A 19,239-nucleotide genomic window follows, 5' to 3' on the forward strand; every position below is an offset into this window, starting at 1 on the left:
ATTGTTTGAACCTCAGCAAGATCCTAAAATAGAAGCAAACATGAAATGCTACAATGGTGTCAAATAAGACTTAATGAATATAATGTATGGCATGTACAATCAAATACTGATCAAACATTTGGCAAAACAGGGAATGCCTTGCACAAGATATTAATTACAATGAAACACTGGACTTTTTTATTGTTTCTCTTAACTAAAAAAAATATTAAAAATCCAGAGTCCGTTTTGGTAGCAACTGTATGAACACTTGAGATCTATAGATTTACAAACGCTTCACATAGATGTGAAATATCTGCAAACGTAAAGGTTACTGCCACAACCACTTTAATGAATGACTAACACATTTATGCATTGGCTATGTCATGACTCATGATGGTGCAAATCTTGTACAAATCCTTGCAGCCAGTTTTCAGACCAAACATATCACATTTGTGGTCTACCTGAGATGAAAGGTTGATATCTTTATCCATTCATATGTTTCTGCAGTTTTTTAAATGTCCAGTTTACCATAAAAATCCATCTTTGAACTTTAAAGCTTTCTTTCTTTCTTTTGTTGTGTGTGGAAGATTTTGGATCTGAGTAAATTAGGACCGAGGTTTTGTGTTCTTATGTGGCTGTGCAAAATAATGGGAACAGACAAAAATGTCTGAGGAAACTGTGCATCAGGATTATTTGGAGTTAGTTATAGATGAGAAATGTTTATATGAGATTTCTACACAGATATATTCATATTAGGTTTCCAAAAACCTTTTACCGTTTACCAATTACAATTCACCAATAAATAAAAGTAATTATTTTCATAACAATTACACAGATGGCAAATGAACTGAATATTCTTTTTTGAGGGCTTAAAAATGGTTCTGGATGAAGGAGGTTTCCTCTCTGGCTGGCTGGTAACAGATTTCCAAGAAAGTCCTTATTGATGTGTTTCATGATCAATCACAAGAGCCAAACACTCCCCAGCTGTGTCTTGTGGCCCTGTGCTGTCCTAAGGGGAGCTGTGCCCTACTATCTCTGCCCACCTCACACCTACTTTAACATTAAAGCTAGCCTGACAGGAGGACATCCAGAGGTGATCCATCAATCCACATCGAGACAAGCTACTGAGTCGAAGAACAAATCTTAAGTGTGTAACTGTGCTTCTCAATTCTTATCACTGCTACTCCAAGGCTGCTTGAAAGCAGCGCCACCACTGTGTATAAAGCCTCACCTTATGGCACATTTCTAACCTTTCTGATCTTTAAATGATCCAACAATATAGAGATATAGAAGAAAGATGTAAAAATACCAAACTCAGCAGCCACTACTCACCCAAATTTTGCAGCGATGTCATAAACCTGCTTTTCATGCTGCAGGACCTTCTCGCGGTCTCCCTCAAACAGCAGGGTGGCCACACACAGGCGGTTGGGGTCAAATCCTTTGAACTGAGAATTAAAGAGGTAGGCTCATTTTTCATGTAAAACACCTGCAGCAAGAACCTTACAGTGTTCACCCCTGGTTATTTTTTACCTTGGTGATGTAAAATTTCTTCAACCCGTCCAAAAAGGAAGTGAAAATTGAAGATACTTGAGGCTTCAGGGCATGACCTGTTAAATATCAGATTAAAATCAGTTCAGTTAATTCACCTAAAAGAAGCCCTAAAGTAAATAAAACAAAATTTCCCACAAATTAGGCAAACTCTGCTTCTGCTTGCATCCTCCAGTGTTCTGAGAGAGCAAAGCAACTCTGATATATTTGGAATTGCAAACAAAAGAAGAAGAAATAAATGGTAACATTTGAATAACTTCACAACTGGCCAGTGGCTGCGAGCGACAGCGACTATAAATCAGAGAGTTTCCGAAGGGAAGTGGGGTTGACACAGTGATATCCGTCTTCCTCAGCCACCCTTTTTGATTTATTCCTGATCGGACGCACAAAAGCGCCTGTGGACAAGGGAAAATGAGGGGCTGGGGCCAATGGGATGGTTATCAATCACAGCAGGGAAGTCATGGGTGATGTCGCCGAGACTTAACAGTTCATTTATTTCCCCCTATGCTCAAGTCTCTTCATCACTTAGTGTCCTAATTGTTTCCATTCCAAACTGTGATTGTGGGTCTTAAGGTCCCTCACAGCCATCATACTCGTTAATTAAATACTCAAAATCCAGAGAGAAAAAATTGCTAATACAATGAACAAAAATGATATGTTCATATGTTTATATTATCTTTCCTTTATACAAAATCCTTATTTTTATATATTAATACAGGTAGAGCTAAATTGTTTGTGTAGTCTCAAACTAAAAAAAAAACCCCCAACCCTTTTATACAGTACACAAACTTTCTCCACAGTAATCATTATTAAAAAGTAAGGACAAGTTACTAAATCCATGAATGCATCATAGTGCCATGAGTTTTAGTTTTTATCCCCCCTCCCAAAAGAAAAAGAAAAAGAAAAAGAAAAAAAGATCCTGGTCACTTTGTCTTCCCTGTGTAAGGCTAGGAAGTGCCTACTCTGTGAAAAGTGGAAATACAGGGAAGATAATGAGATCCCACGAGACTGGGGAACTTTGCAGCGATCTCTGGGAATGCCAGATGCATTCCACTGGACCCGAAGAAACAACATCATAAAACTTCAGTGCAATAATGACTTAATTCTGGTCGGGTTTATTTTTCATCGTGCTTCAAACTGTGTGTTTGTGTGTGTGTGTGCGCGCAGATATTCGGTTGCAAAAATAATAATCAATTTAACGATTCAGTGGCATGGACCGTTGTGACATCATTGACTGCTGCACAAGTGCCGTTCATGGTTAGGTGGAACACCAAACAAAATAAAATGGGAGAAACTAAAGAAATGATTAAACCACATCATGTGGCTCATGTTGCAAAGCTCTCTGATCAAAGCCAAAGGTTTTATTGGGGCCTGGAAAAACAAAAAATAAAAATCTAGCCAAATTAAGTCCTACTTGTAACGGGAAAAGCTAATGTTGAGAATTTGTAGATTAAATGAAAGTCATATAGACACATAAAGAGGTGATAACTGAGATGGGCTTAAATGTGAACTCCAAATAAAACTTACCAAATTTAAATTGTTCATTATCCATGAGTCGTATAGAAGCTGGGGCACACCTCTGCAGGGAAAAGAAGTTGGCCCGAATTAGTCGAATGAACAACAATAAAGAGCTTTGACTTTATAGCTTTTGTTTATTTGTCCTAAATGTACAGTATACAGACTCTCTGAGACAGCACTTCAGGCCAAATGAGGTCTGACGACGTCAGATGCCTTTGCAAGTTGGTCTATAAATCAGTTTTTCCCTGCTTTCTTCTGCCAGGTTAGCTTTAAAGGAGGTAAAACGAAGACCTGAAAGTGCTTATTTTGTGCATACCTCAAACACAGTAACTTTCTAGCCTCCATCTCATGTTGAGACATGGCTTTATGAAGCAACAGAGCACAACATGCTGAAGGGGAGATTAACCTGTTACCTGTCTGGCAACCTCTCGAAGACAGGCAACTCCCATCTCGAAATTAGGGAACACCACAGAGCCGTATTTTTGGTACTCTGGCATGGGACGAATCTTCATTGTAACCTCAGTAACCACGCCCAGGGTTCCTGTGGAAAATCACAGTGAGAGATTTTGAGCAGAACAAAAGTACGTACATCAGTTCCCAGAGTTTATATGACCTAACCCGCTTTAAGCGGAACTCAAGACTGTTTTACAGGGCTCTGGTACATGTCCCAGGGGTTGTTCTGGTGACCTTTGTCTCACATTTCACTTAGCAGATCTGATTTTCTACCACACACTGGGGGATAACTGAGATTTATCAGCTTAAGAACACCAGGAAGTAAAGCAGGGGTATATCAAAGGCACCAAGACCAACAACAGCAACACACACACAAGGTAGAAGGAAACCTGTGGCTGACCTCATGACCTGGAAGCTTTCAACAATTACCTGCTGCTGCTGCTGAAATCCTCACACCACTTGGTTCAAATATACCCAATGTTTATTTGAAAGTAAACTATGGGTAGCAAAGGATGTTTGCCATCTCTTCTCATAAAAAAAATTTAATTAAGCTCAATCTTTGAGCACTTGCTTTCAGATGACTTTTCTGAAAAAGATGTGGCTAATCAAAATGCTTTCTTTTGTTATCAGATGAAAAATGAAAACTACAATGAGTGAAAAAAAATTAAAACATTGCTTTTTCTACAAGAACACAAGCACAGTTTAAAAACATCTATTCTTAAAGTGAACTGTACAAACATTTTAAGGGTTTTGGACAACAAAAGAGAATATCTGATGGGTTTGCACAACACGTAATTGCCATTTTTACACTTTCTCCACACACTCAACAATGAACAACAGCTATTTGAGCTAGTTTGTGAATTTTATTGCTATGATCCAAATTGCTTTCTTGCACCCTGTGCACTCTGTATCATTATAGATCACGTTCATTTATAAATGTATCCCCCATGAACACAGTCCATCAGGAGGCTTCATCAGCCTGTTATGGTTGTTAATGAGGCCTCTAATGTGACACTGTATGCCACATGCTGCTCCCTAGTGGCACACTGGAAAACGTGACTGCATTGGGCCTCACCCCAAGAAGGGTTTTTTCTCCCCCCCCCCTCCTGATAGCATGCAGGAGAAGCCACTTAATGAGAGAGGGGTGGGGATCTAGAGAAGGAGAGAAAGAAAGACTGTAGGAGGAGCCAGGGTGAGGGCTAAATGGAGGCAATAAGAACAGCAATGCTGGAAAAACTCTCTCGGGACAGATGCAATGAAATACTGAGTGCAGCTTAAGCTAACTTTACTGGAACTCTTGCTATTAGACTAACCTCATCTTAAAGGCTACGTATTTGCGGAAAGGGAATATTCACAATGAAGAGCGTTTTTAGCAGCAAATATTTTGACCAAAAAAGCCACTGACCATTGTGCAACCACTGCTTTAAATCAATCATTTAACTCTCAACATTAGGTTAGCGTTAGTTGGTTTCATATCGTATTTTCTGCATGGTTGAGGGGAGTTTAAAAGAGAAAAGGATTAGCATTGATCATTCCAATCATTGTTTACACTGGCTGTAGCAAGGGGGAAGAACTACTTTGCATTCAGGTTACTTCAAGGTCAGAGAGATACACAGACCCGTTGTTGTGCAGAGAATAAGAAGTCTGAGGTTTCACAGTAATTTCTAATGAAATGGATGCGTTCCACTTAACATGCAGAGCATAGTTGAGGGTTTTAGCGTGGCGCTTTGCTGTTGTTGTGGCCTACTGTCAGACACCAGGATTGGATTCTTTCGGTGAGGAGGTAGATAATTTTAATGAGACTGTGTGCTGGTGTGACCTCTTAGCAAAAGAGTTAGGCCTCCCAGAACAACATGCTCTACCACTGAGGTGTGGTCCTGTCCTATCTCTGCTCAGTGTAGCAACCACAGAAGCAAGAGCATCTTCAATTTCACTCACCTTAATTGCAAAAAAGCTCCTTCTCTAAGCTTGGGTTTTGAAGATATGAAGCATGTTAGAAAAAATGTGCTACTGTGATATTAGATTATTCAATATTCAAAATATTTGTACCATGTGAGTGAGTACATGAGTAAGCAATATCTAGCTATGCATTACAAGTAGACTGCTATTATTTTCACTTTCAGTAATTGATTATCTTTTATAGACTCATATCCAGAAAAAGCAGCAAACTAGGCTTGTTGTTCACAAACGTAACATTTTTTGGATGCCATCAAGATGCTAGAGTTGCTTTACACACACACACACACACACACACACACACACACACACACACACACACACACACACACACACACACACACACACACACACACACACACACACACACTCTGCTGGCTGTATAACTGGCCAGTAAGCAAGACAAACACTATTCTGATATTGATTGTAACATGGTATTTAATCCGATACAGGATTTTTAAGACTGATATTGATACTGATATTTGGTGATTTAAATTTCCAATATTTTACAAATCAGCTGAGGTTTTCTTTCAGATACATGAAATATAACTGATGTTATGGAAATCTGCTTATGTGTAGTTGTTCACTTAGTTGGATCAGCTCGATGTGTTTGTGATGTTCCAACACGTTGCAGGGAAGTTGCAGAATGCCCTTTAGTGGACAAAAGATGTAACACTCATTACATGGTTGAACTGTGTTCCTACCAACTCTTCTTTACTTTTTAAATTTAAATTTATTGGATGATGTAAATGCAGATATGGACAGATCAACAAATAGCTATTGTAAGCCAATAGTATTTGCAGATAAAACAGTCTGGCTCTAAGGGTTCATAGTGCATAAATAATAGGGAACCCATTGCAAGTATCTTTTAGAAATTCATCCTTTGGGAAAGGAATTCTTGGATTTGGTCATTGTGTACTTCTGTAGGTATTTGCCCACGGAGAGCTTATGAGGAGATGGGTTTTCAGCCTATGCAAAAATGCTCCCATGCATCCAACAACCCAACAGTGCAGAGCTCAGCTATGCGTAGGTCGAATGCTGATTGGCTGACAAGTGGGCTGGAACAGGGAAGGGAGCCACAGGCTTTTCACAGGAGTTCACCAGGAATGGGAGAAGCATAACCAAACATCCAAGATCTGCTCGGTTTCACTTCAGCTCTTTGTATGTTGTAACTTATGTGTATTAGTATGTTATAACTACTCTGCATCTGGCTGAAGGACCATCAACAACCTAACTGAGAGCCCACAGATCATTTGTACCAGATACTTTGGACACTGCAGTCATCTCACAACAAAAGTTTTTCTGCAGGGCTGTCCCGAGCACCCTACAGTCTACTAGTGCAGAATCATGTTCAAGCCATGAAGTGTAAAGTGCCAAACGTATTTAAGGCAGAGCAAAATTCTTTGGAGAAGATCTTTAATTCTGTGGTGGCTGAGTCATAAAGAGTAAAAATACATGTGGCTAGCTTAATTTGAAACTACCCATATATGGCAACTGTCAGTCAAAACATGACCTCTCACAGTTAATCTGCGCGGTCAGGACACAACTTCCAACCTTCAAACCCTGTTTCTTGGTATGATACTGTTGCTGAGATCAGTTTCGCTGAACGCAAATAGAGACTTCTGTAGCAGTCCCAGCCCAGTCGAGGAGCAGATTGCTGAGCTTTGTAGGGCAAATAAAAAGTTTGTATCCACAGCTGTTTAACATAACGATGCCAAGAGTCTCTGAACCTCTTCATTATGCAGGGGAAACCTGACATATGGCAGTATTCTCTGTGGGCATTCACAAGGACAGGACAGTGCAGATGGGGAGCAGAGGACACTTGCTGGTTCCTAACTAACACCTCTCCAGATCACATTTCCACCAATGCTAGTAAATGTGTAAGAAGCGGAGAGCATGAGAATCATCCTGATGTTACCGTTTTATCACAGAGGTTTCAAAGACACGCACACAAACCCACATTGACATGCATGTTTACACAACTGCACACACGCCCACATGCACTCCTGAACTGGAATAACGTGAGAAAGTCATCTAACCTTCCGAGCCCATGATGAAGTGGTGAACATCCGGCCCCGTGGACATGCGAGGTCCCTGACAGCTCTTTTCAATCACACCTTGTGGGGTAACCATCTTTATGTGGACAACCTATTCAGTGAGAACACAGCGATAAAGCAGCTTTAGAACCAAACAACACCTGCCCAAACTTAAAGACGTGAAGCCCACAAAACCTAATGTAATAATTTTCTTTCTACAGGTTTCTGCGCACTCACCAGGTCCTCAATGTTGCCATAGATGTTCTTCTTCATACCTGATGCTCTGGTTGCTACCCAGCCCCCCAGGGAGCTGAACTCCATGGAGTCAGGCTCGTGTCCTGTACAGTAGCCGCTCTCATTAAGCTGCAATAAAATGGAAAAATATAAAAAAAACATGTTTGTTTTTAACTTAAAAGGGAGCCAGAAATGTGTGGTAAACAATGATGTCGTAAACCCACGAGAATGTTTTAATAACAAGCGAAGAGAATGCGCAAGCAAAGGGAAAATATAATTGCACCTCTGCTGCTGCATGTCACTGCTCTAGTTATACCGCAATGTAAAAACGGCGGTTTTATGGCATTGGTGGTTTTATAATGGCCCAAAATAAACCAAGTGGAAAGACTGAATAAATAATGCACTGATCTCTCTCTCTTTAGTCTGACAGCAGCTCTGCTGTCATGTGCAAAATAATGCCTGTAAACTTGATACATCCAGCACACACAAGCCTTTGTTAGTAAAACTAAAATAATAGTAAGTTTTACATATTTATTTAAGTGTATGAGTTATGCAGGCAAGACTGCTTACACATTCCTCTTCCACAAAGAAAAAAAGAACAGAAAACACACTGTATGGCTTTGTTCCTTGCCATGCAGTAATAACAATGTACTTCTGAGAAATCTATTCATCAGATTCACTATCCCCAAGGCTTTGAGGAGAATGTGTAGGTCATTGGGAGCCCACACATTCTCCTTAAGGCAGACGTAGCACTGAAAGATTGCATCTTTAGGCGGAACCTTCAACAGTAATAATAATTAAGATCTTAAAGTACAACAACAATGCTCCCCAGAAGCACAAGGGTAAAGTCAAGCCTTGTTTTATCACAGCATTCCTCTGGAAGGCAGTTTATAATGCAGACCCATCTGCTCTATGAAATCGGCCCAGTCTAAATGCAGAGGTGGAGTCTGCTTTAAATGCAGCTCACGCATTCCTCTACATCAAACGCCTGCTCCTTCTCCATTTTTCTGAATTAGCTTGATGGTGCCATCTGCTCATGACCACCGTCTCAGACTCTAATCTCTCCCCTTCAGCGCTCTGCTCCTACCGCAAACTCCTTCCTGCACCCTGTTAGATCTACTGAGCAAAGAGTACCAAGGTGAATGAGCACAGACAGCCTCCTAGGGAACAGGCGCACAGCTTGATTGTTGGCACAACGCTTTATATTAACGTAAGCTCTTTCGGTGAATTAAAATGGATGGGCGAGCAGTACTTACCAATCTCTCTAGATCCTGACCGACAATGCCAGCTTCCACATGGGCAGTTAAATTTTTCTCGTCAATCCACAGAATGCGGTTCTGTGACAAACAAACAACATGTCGGAGGACGTCATAAACATACATTTTATATTTCACAAAGTTTTTTGGGAGAAATGTTTTTTTAAAGCTGTTTCCTTTGTGTAAAACGGCTGCTTTCAAACACATATTGTATATCGCCATGTCTGTCATCTGAGCTCTGCCTACATCTGTTATGTTGACTTAAAATATCTCAGACATAAACACTGCACTCAAGAGCAGGCTGTGGAGACAGTCTCTTCACAGTTTGCTTACAACACGGTATGTTTTTCATCAAAACGTCTGAGGACGAATGTGTGCAGACAAGGATGGGAGACAACTGTCAGTTTCCCAAAGGCTTAGCCCTACCTATAGGAGGTCATAAATTAGTCCCCAGAGCTAATAAACGTTACGTTCCTACTACATTGCTCCTTTCATGTGGTTCAGCTGGAGACACCTGACCTCTGATCCCTGACACAGAACGCTGGTCACTGATGTCAGTGGCAGCAAACTCAATGAGTGGTGAGCTAGGAGCTTGTAGACAGCTTGCATATCACCTCTGGGTGAGCATGGATCAAAGGGCTTTACTGTACAGTGACAATTTTCACCACTTTATATTGTATCCGATAAAAGATTATCATGTTTATGGGGACTTGTTTGGGATTGTATTGAGATTAATGGCTGGTGCATCACTTGGGTTTTGTCCCTATCCACACAACTAATTTACCAATTCTAACTCTGGCTGCACTCATGTTACTGAAAAAAAAAGATGTATATGGGAAAAAAAGAACACTGGAAACACTCAGTCTCATAATGCAATAGCTTGTAGCACACACTAACAGTTTCCACTATTACTTGGCTGTTATCAGCTGATAAAAAGAAGGAATTCCTGAGCCCAAATAATGTACATGTACTATTACTACAATCATGTTTTGCCAAAAACACAATTTTACTTGACACATTTTTTTAGTAATCCAAACCTGAAGAGATATCAACAATAGACACAGAAAACAACACGTTGAATATTAATCTTAATATCCATTTCAGCTTATGGCCTGGTGTCTATGAATAAGTATACTGATCCAGCCTGACTCTCTCTCAGTCTCTTTTCAGATTATTGTTCTAACTTTAAAGATCAGATAGATTGATTTTAGTTTAGTTGTCCTTAACGCTGATCGCGCAGGTGTTTACGTACCATCTGTGAGGTATCCAACGACACGATGGAACGAGTTTCCTCTGGGGGGCACTCGAGGGCACTAGAGACACTAGTCCCTCCTAAGAGATAATAAAAACCACTGTTACAATAAAACTCCTTTTCACAGCAGTCATTTTGACACGTTACAGGAGGAAAAGCACCATCTGAATAGCTCATCCTTGAGGTGCAATATATAATTTTTTCTTATGGCACGTCTGCACACTTCAGGATTTCACTGCAGTAATGAATGACTGACTTTTATTGATATGATTGTCACGAACCTGTTCGCAAACTGCAATAAAACTAACAATACGTAAGATTTATTTCTCCCATATTATTAGCATGACATTTTTTAGTAGTGACTGACAGAAGAAAACAAACAAAAAAGTTACAATCATTTCCTATGGTTGTAACCACCACAATTAGTGCAGTGTCCACTGCTCTACTTTTAACAGCAGCATCTATAATATAGATAATAAAGCTTTCACTAAGCCCTCACCCACCCACATAAAAAACAGATAACTGATGGATGAAATTACACTATATGTTACAAGTTGCGAAATGCAAATAAACTAGAGCCCCATAGTAATTTTACATAAAAGCTAATTATGTAGATTAACGCCTTTGATTTCATAGCTCACCTCCATATGGCATCAAACAAACGTTGTGTTTGCATGCGAGCTCCACAATTTTCACTACATCATTGTGACAGTCTGCAAAAAACATAGAAGATTTGTTTTGACAGGGCATCCTTTGATTTGCCTCGGGCTTTCTTCAGGCTGAGTCAAACTGCATGAAGCTACACTCTCTTGGGTGGGACATGCTAGATCAATACAGATGTATTTTAACCAATCAGAGCCCATATACATTCACACTGGGGCAGTGAGCGAGTGGGATGAACAGCAATACCAAAGTACATGGATGTGCTTGACTGGCCTCGAGAGCTTTTAAGAGGCAGTGAGAAATGCTTACATTCTACTGCATTTGGGCATCCAATTAAACACATAGCGTAGGCCAAAGGATTACAGCTCCACAAACTAAACATCCACTTAAAATTCACTTGTAGAGGCTACCGAGGAATGGCAATTATAGCTCAAAACATCTACTGCACATTTAGTAGATGAGAGTGCATTTGTACGGTTGGAAAAGTTAAAACTTGGGATTAGCCACTGTGGATGAGAATGTGCCTACAGTTGCCTGGTGATTCGCTTCCCATTTGGGAGGCTGCTAATCAAGTTTCAACCATCAGTCAACATTTATTTGCATGATAAAATAGTGCTAGCCATAACAAGAGAAAACCAATCTCAGAATCATAATTCATGAGTGTACTATGCAGGGCCAGACTGTGGAGTATTGGGTGTCAACCGTCCTCCCCCTGACGCTTCTTATTAAGCTTCTACTCATACATATTAATATCCCTGCCGCTGCAGAGATTAACCCTTTAAATCACCTAAGCCAGTAGGAGGGATCAGTTATGCTATGTAGGAGGAGAAAAGCAGACACACAGTGGAAAGAAATTATATATACACATGTTTAACAGTGACAGCATAGCTTCTGAACTCACTTGGCCATACAACCAAATCTGGAACACGGCCAATTTTCCCCTCTCTCAAAGCAAAGATCTCGTGTAAGCAATGGCCTGGAAAAAAATTTAAAAATGAAATTACGTCACCATTTTAAAAATATTTTCATAACAAATGAAAAAAATGTTGCAAATTAAATTACAATTCACAGACATTAAAAGACTTTTTTCTGCCTTACCATGAGAGCGAAAAACCCGGTCTTCAGCGTCATGAGAGAAGGGAATGCCTGTGGACTTTAGCTCCTTCAAGAAGGCCTCGTTTAGAGTGGGAGGCTGGACAGCACTGCTATTCAGAATTGGCTTAAACAAAACAAACCACAGCGGTTATGGCTTCTGCACAATGCCATTCATCGAAGTCGCAACAACTAAACAGGAGCTGTTACTCACTGCTGCTGGAGTTTTGTGCTGCAGATTGGCACCGAATGTGCTTTCCATCCACTCTCTGAGGCCGGGGATGATCATACCGCTCAGCCTATACCTGGATTGTGTAAAAGAGGAAAGAAAGTTTGAATTACCAATTAAAAATAATCAACCGAGTCTCATGTATTAGCTTCAATGCAGCAGAAGTGAAACTCTGAAACTGAAAATATCTCCATGCTTGACTGGGCAAATTCATTTGGAGAACCAGACCTGTGGCTAATAAGAATACAGTATGAGATCTGAGTCCAGTGAGGTTATTAGACAAGCAGAGCAGCAGTGACAGTGCTGTTATTGCTTTTCCTTTACCATCACTTTCATAATTGTGCTGGTGTCACAGATTGGGCCCATCCGGGGACTATGGTGTACCTTTGTAAAATATATGCAGTATTTAAGTGAGGAAAAAAAAAACCCTCCTGCAGCAAGCGAGCCAAGGAGGACGTCACCCTTGCTTCAGCTGATATACAACACCCAGATAGCTTTTTTTGTTGGTAGGGCACGGAAAGCCCTGAGGGCTTTATGGTAAGTGCTTACACAGGAGGAAACAATTTGCTTGATAATACGTGCTCGTACATACTGTGCCAGTTCTCTGTTTTGATTGTCTCACAAGCACAGCTACCTCTCCCAGAGCTGTCTGTGATGATTACGGAAACAAGACCCACCTACACCTTTGCTCTTGTCGTGGCAGGCATGGATAAAGGATATGCAGAGGAACTGAGTAACAGTTGTTTCTGGGAATCTGCAGCAATTAAAAGTACGTTTTTTCTTACACCTACATTTGCATTTACCATCAGACACATGACTGCCAGCATAATATTCATCTTATATTTTTAAGAAATTGGTGAGTTGTTTCTGCTAATGGGCACCTGAGTGCTGAAAATCACAACCAGTGACCTTCTCAGATGACAATAAACAGTTTAAATGCCAACCACTAGGTGGCAGTAGCACCACATTGTTGTGAGCACACAGCAAGCACAGAGACAGCGACTGATTTTCAAAGGCTGGGTTCAAGTAGTGGGCTGTAAAAAAAAAAAAAAAAGATCAATGCAAAGCTGCAGCCTCAAGTTACACAAACAGAATGAATGCTAAAGCTCAACACAGTGGCTAACACTAGATTAGAGGGAGTGGATGAGACCAAGTAATGACCACCAACAGATAAGAATAAGCTTTACCTAAGAGTGCTGGCTGCTTTCTCATACTTTACCTTTTTCCAGTAAATTCTGCTTGGCCTTTCTTGTTGTACAGGAATTTTGAATCGCTGTATCCCCAGCCATTCCATTTCATAATCTCCTGTCTGTGAAAAAAATGAATTTAGGTACAAGTTAGGACTTGGGCAGATTATCACTCAAAATTACAATAGAACATGTGGGGATTATTCCAGGGTGTGGTGCCCTGGTTAATTTGCCATCCCAGTCCCTCTGGGCTGGATACTGGCTCAGCATCCTTCCTGACAATCTCATGATGTTATCTGAAAAGCCAGACATATAGAATATCCCTTAATCTTATTAAGCCATTCCCAGCTTTTCCATTAACCTGAGGTGGCTATGAAGTGGCAAATTTACAAAATGGGAGGCTGCAGACAGGCACACCCAAATGCTTTGCCCACAGGTTAGCAAACACATGGCTCTTTTAGTATTGCAAAGGCAACACATTCAAACAACTTGTCCATCCACAGAAGAAGTGAGCATACAGTCCTTGAGCTCCATTTAATACATTAGATATTTTACATTTATGGCACCAATCAGACATTTTTCAACGGCTACTTTTAACACTCCTCAGCTTTTTAGGATTAGACTTAAATGTGTGTGCTGAACTTCCAGGCTACACTTAACAAAAATGGCACGTAGACACCAACTACGCTTTGTGTTTTCCACTGTACAAACAGGAACCAAGTTGGGAACTAGCCAACAGATACTACGTGGCTGTGCTTGCTTTGCAAAGATGTAAATTTCAACAACTGTCACTATTCTGTTACTGTTCTGAGATATCAAAATACAAATGCTGGCTTTACCGCCTTATGACTGTACTGTACAATGTTAGTGTGCTGTACTTCTTAAAGAAAGACAGCTGTACAACCATGTACAGATCAATAATCACGGGTCACTTGGGATGGCATGCTACTGTTGGCATAAAAGCCATTATTAAGATTAACACATGCCAAAATGGGGTTTTCTCTAAATTACGAGCAGGAGTGACACACTAAGTCATACTTTATTGAATCCTCACCACCACTGATGGAGTGTAATAGCTGCTGTACATGCGAAATAAAACTGTCTCCATAGCTGGGCATTGTGTTTGGCAGTAAGCCAGTAAGTACAGACTACTAACTTTCATAGGGGCGATCTTGGCTCATGGGATTGGGAAGCTCATCTGTAACCGGAAGGTCGCCGGTTCGATCCCCCTGCTCTCTCTGTCCTGGTCGTTGTGTCCTTGGGCAACACACTCTACCCTACCGCCTACTGGTGTTGACCAGAGGGGCCGATGGCGCGATATGGCAGCCTCGCTTCTGTCAGTCTGCCCCAGGGCAGCTGTGGCTACAAAGTGTGTGAATGTGAGAGTGAATGAATAGTGGGTGCCTAGAAAAACGCTATATAAATGCAATCCATTCTTATTATCATTATTATTAAAGTACAGGTACCAAAAAACAGAAACTCTCTTTCCGGCTATTAAGGATTCCTAAATTGTGGGGCAGGGTTGCTTGGGTGGACATAGTCTGTGTGCACCCCAACTCTGTCTCCACACAACATCTGTTACATTCCTGTCCATCCTGGAAGCTGTACTTCTAAAAGTTTCTTCTTTTATCCTCCCTTAAAGATTTTTTCCAAGTGTTTCTTTCTAATCAAAACCTGGTCTAAAGATAGATGACGCCATTTGTTGTACAGATAGAGAAGCAAATCCGTGCAAACATTTCTGATCCATAAAAAGTAAAGTTGCCTTAAAATGATGCAATCTAGTTAATGTGATGGTCGTAGTGAATGAGGCATGCTTTGACTGAAAAATGCCTTCCACAAGTAAAAGCTGTTTGCTCAGCCCGTTTCCTGCATGACTTTTGCTCTTCGTACTACTTTCTAGTACCTAGCAAACAAAGCCCAAAGGCGTGACAGAAATCTACTTCACTCTCACGGAAAGATTACTACATGTGTGATGACACAACATCTTGTCAACTGCCGCTTTAGGAGAACACACAACCTGTACATCAAGATTCTTGCTTAAACATGCTTTTTAAAACAGAAGCTAAAATGCTTCCCATCACACACAAAGCCCCGAATGAACAGGATATAATCACATCTTTCAATGAATCTTACATTTCGTTTTTAATAAAACTTACAATTATGATTGGATCAGGTGACCCTAACAACCCCACCAGTTATGCTGGTATGTGCTCAGGCTGCTGGATTCCTGCCGTGAGGCATTAGGTACCTTTCCCTACTCTCCTCTTTCGCTTTCATTTTCCATTCATTTATAGGTTACTATTAGATGCCATCAACCATTACTGTGCAAAAAGTCTTGAGTTGTCAATTATTTCTTTATATTTAGCATCCAAAGAGCAAGACCTTTGTATTTTTAACTGATTTTAAGCAATAGTTCTTCAGACTTCTAAAAGTCTTTTAAAGTTTTCTTTGGGTATTGGCTGTTTTTCACTCATTTTCAGCCCAGTTCTTGAACCTGAGCATATTCAGAGGAATTTTTTTCTGTTTGTTAATCCACTTAACATTGGGGGAGGGAGGAAAAAAATGATACTGCAGGTAATTGCTTAACCCGATTCAAAGACTGACTCAATCTTGTGGCAACATTTAGAGCAGGTTTTACTGTTGGTATGCCTGACAATCTTATTTTGTAACAAACGAAAGTGAGATAACGTTATCTTACACGATAAAACTGACCTATGAATCATTTAAGGATAAAAGGCTGCCTAATCAACTAAGTTAACAATCAATTTTGAAATTCTATTATTAAAAACTTTTAATAATAAAAAAATAAGCATACTAATAATAACAACTTGTATTTATATAGGTCCTTAAAAAACTTACCAAAAAACTTAGTAGCAGCCTCTCACAGAAACACATAATTATTTAAAAATTTAAATTGTATTTTTTGCAGCAACACAGTGATTCCCAACCAGCTATTACACAAAAACTTGGCACCTAACCTTAAAAAGTAAACTGGAGGAAAAAGTCGAGGACAAAAAAAGATATCTTTACCAGATAAACAGTATAAAAAAGTGATGTCCTTGAGAAACTGGGGGGAAAAAATCCAGAAAGGACCTAGCAAAGGACCTGAGAGATGTACCTGGCCCTTCAGTTCATCCATCTATTGTTCACTGAAGCCTCATTTGAAAGGGTCTCAGTGGAAGTGTGGCTGTCAAGAAGCCATTCTTAAAGAAGGGAAAGTGTGAAAAAAAAGACTGAGGTATGCCAAAATACACCAGAACTGGGCTGAAAATCAAGGGCTACAGGTCTCAGTGAGTGATGGTTACAAATGTGAGGTTTTTGGTTTAAATTGTTATCAATAGTACAGAGAAGGTCGGGAGAGGTGTATAACAATATACAGCTATCTGTAAAGCATGGTTAAGATTCTGTCATGTTTGGAACTACATTTAAGCCAGTGGTGTTGTCAAAACTGTGATCTACCAAGAAATACCATCTGGAAAGCATCTGATTGACAACAACTTTATTTTTCAGCATGACAATCATTCTAAACACACTGCCAAAGCAGTAAAAGCACACCTTATATATCTGGATAGAACAAATACACAATGCAAAACTATCAGGCATGGATTGGGCCCCCCAGAGCACAACATTACTGAAGCGTTGTGGGAACAACTTGATAGAAAATAGATGATGGCTGAACAAAAGGTAGCCATCATCAAAAAACAAACAAACAAAAAGCTCTAAATTTCCTTCAAGAAGCCTGAAGAACTATTCCCAAAGACTACTAAAAGAAATTACAAGAAGTGCTAAATAAGAGAGGTTAAGGTCTGTTGAAGAATAAAGGTGGTCATACCAAATATTGATTTTCAAGCTGTTAGAAATGTACAAACTGTTTTTGACTTATGTACTGTATTTGCATGTATGTTTGTACATGTCTCGATAAATTCCTTTACCAATTTCATATTTGCCTAGCAAAATATAGCAAAAAGGGGTGATGCAAAACATTTTCAAATACCATATCCGCCACAGTTTGTACTTCATCATCTTTAAGCACCTCTGGCTCTGGAACTGTATGTTTCCAGTCTATGGGGACTAACCAACCTTCCAAGTGTTTCTTGTATTACGTGTTTGGCATCTCGCTTTGGTTTCCTCTCACCACAAGGAAATTCTTTCCCTAGTCTTACCAAGTAATTGCTGATAAGAGAGTCCCTGCGGCTTCCATTTGTAATGCTGTAGTGTCTTTAAATTACAAGATAAGCTGCCTCACTCTAAATGAGACACTAACAGGACTGAATGAAAGAAGTGTAGTTATACCACTGAAACAGAAATTCTCTAACACCATATAACTAGTTTAGTCTCACATTGTCAATTGATTCTTTGAATTATAAGTTTGGCAGATAGCTAGTGGCTGTGTAACTGTTTTTGCTTTGCATTTCCTCAACTATCAAACTATCACAAGTATAGCAGACAGGGGTATAAGACATAATATTTAGCCGCATTATCACTGTGTCATACTGGCCTGAAAGGGGCACGCATTACAAGGCCAGATGCACATACTTTTGCCGATTGTGTTAGCTGTTGTTATCTGCCACAGACACTAGATGTCAGTGCTCTGGTGGGGGTTCCTCAAAAGGCACTAGGCTGCTAATAGGTTGAAAGTCAGACCACCACTTGTCCTGACCAATCAGAGAAACGGAAGAGACAGAAGTTTCTCTGTCTCCTCTGACTGTTGTTACACTTTAGCTACAGGCTGCTTTACTATTTTACCCAAGATGTCTTCTCACAAGAGACAAAATTTTGGTGAACCTGCTAACGGGTCAACTCCAAAAAAGGAGAACCGCTTATCAACCCCACTAAATCGGACAGCTCAGTAACAGTTAATGAATATCAAATCGGATTAATCAAACACTAAGGACTTCACTGAAAGGAAACATAGTTACATAACAAATAAAAGAATGTACTTCGAGAGTGGATGAAAGTTACAGCTGGCAAACTTTAAGAAAGTCGACTTCTTCCTCCTACACTTAGCCGCACCCACCCCTTAGCAAATGAATGGCTGCTCTGTAGCCTAGAAACGTTAGCTATGAAGCTAACCAAACTCCGCTTCAGCTACGTTTCTAACAGACATCTATGTCTAGTGGGGAGACAGCAACCAGCCTACCGCTGCACGCCACCCAAATGTCTCATGTTTAGCTGGTAATGCACTTAAGTTTGACTTAAGAAGTAGCCAAAACCACAGCGGATAAGCCCCCCTCGTCCACCGTTCCATCACAGCCTCGTACCTCCTCCTCGGCACAGTCCTCCGCTCGCTGGAGACATCTAGCTTGTCTCCCTGGGCTTTGCACTCCGCGGCTAGGATGCCCGAGTTACCCTCCACCGGTCTCTGTAAATGTCCGGCAATTACACTCAGTCTTTGCTGTGCAATGCGTTGCCTGTCAGAGCTATCGCTGCCGCTGCTGTTGGACGCCATGCTGCTTCCGTGTTTGTACAGGAGGGAGCAGATCCGCGAGCTCCTGTCAGAGGTCAGAGCAGGGAAAGTGTGGCACATTCAATGCCTGTAGGAAATAACAAACCCCACACGCGAGTGTTAAATGTAAAAATTAGGATTTTAAAGCATACAATACAAAATAAATGTTGTTATTTTGGGTAAATTAATTTGTTATTAGACACAGGGCTAGTTTATGCATGAAAACGGTAAGTCGATTAAGAAAAGCATAGGTCAGCGCATTCTTTAAGGTTATTTTGAAGTTATTTAAACATGGACTGGTTCTAGCTTCCCAAGTATAAGCATTTTGCGTTTTTATAGATTTTAATAACACGTTTAGCTTTTGGAACTTGGATTAAGGATTTTCCACAT

General features: G+C 40.3%; 1 protein-coding gene across 1 annotated transcript in view; it reads right to left on the minus strand.

The window, feature by feature from the left end:
• Positions 1 to 18,937, minus strand: part of agps (alkylglycerone phosphate synthase) — a 28,802-nt gene extending 9,865 nt beyond the window's left edge. The window contains exons 1-14 of the mRNA XM_086266401.1: positions 18,665 to 18,937; positions 13,436 to 13,525; positions 12,202 to 12,292; positions 11,994 to 12,114; positions 11,797 to 11,871; positions 10,874 to 10,945; positions 10,233 to 10,312; positions 8,981 to 9,061; positions 7,728 to 7,853; positions 7,494 to 7,602; positions 3,459 to 3,586; positions 3,055 to 3,106; positions 1,510 to 1,586; positions 1,312 to 1,424 (exon numbers count right to left, since the gene is read on the minus strand). Coding sequence (XP_086122527.1) covers positions 1,312 to 1,424; positions 1,510 to 1,586; positions 3,055 to 3,106; positions 3,459 to 3,586; positions 7,494 to 7,602; positions 7,728 to 7,853; positions 8,981 to 9,061; positions 10,233 to 10,312; positions 10,874 to 10,945; positions 11,797 to 11,871; positions 11,994 to 12,114; positions 12,202 to 12,292; positions 13,436 to 13,525; positions 18,665 to 18,930 — 1,481 coding nt within the window. The 5' untranslated portion in view covers positions 18,931 to 18,937. The remainder of the gene's footprint in view (positions 1 to 1,311; positions 1,425 to 1,509; positions 1,587 to 3,054; positions 3,107 to 3,458; positions 3,587 to 7,493; positions 7,603 to 7,727; positions 7,854 to 8,980; positions 9,062 to 10,232; positions 10,313 to 10,873; positions 10,946 to 11,796; positions 11,872 to 11,993; positions 12,115 to 12,201; positions 12,293 to 13,435; positions 13,526 to 18,664) is intronic.
• Positions 18,938 to 19,239: the final 302 nt, after the last annotated feature.

This window comes from Aulonocara sp. 'chitande type north' Nkhata Bay, linkage group LG16 (genome assembly GCF_057382095.1).
Source record: "Aulonocara sp. 'chitande type north' Nkhata Bay isolate Kocher_YH1m ecotype deep benthic linkage group LG16, A_spYH_male_GT1.1, whole genome shotgun sequence".
NCBI lineage: Eukaryota > Metazoa > Chordata > Actinopteri > Cichliformes > Cichlidae > Aulonocara > Aulonocara sp. 'chitande type north' Nkhata Bay.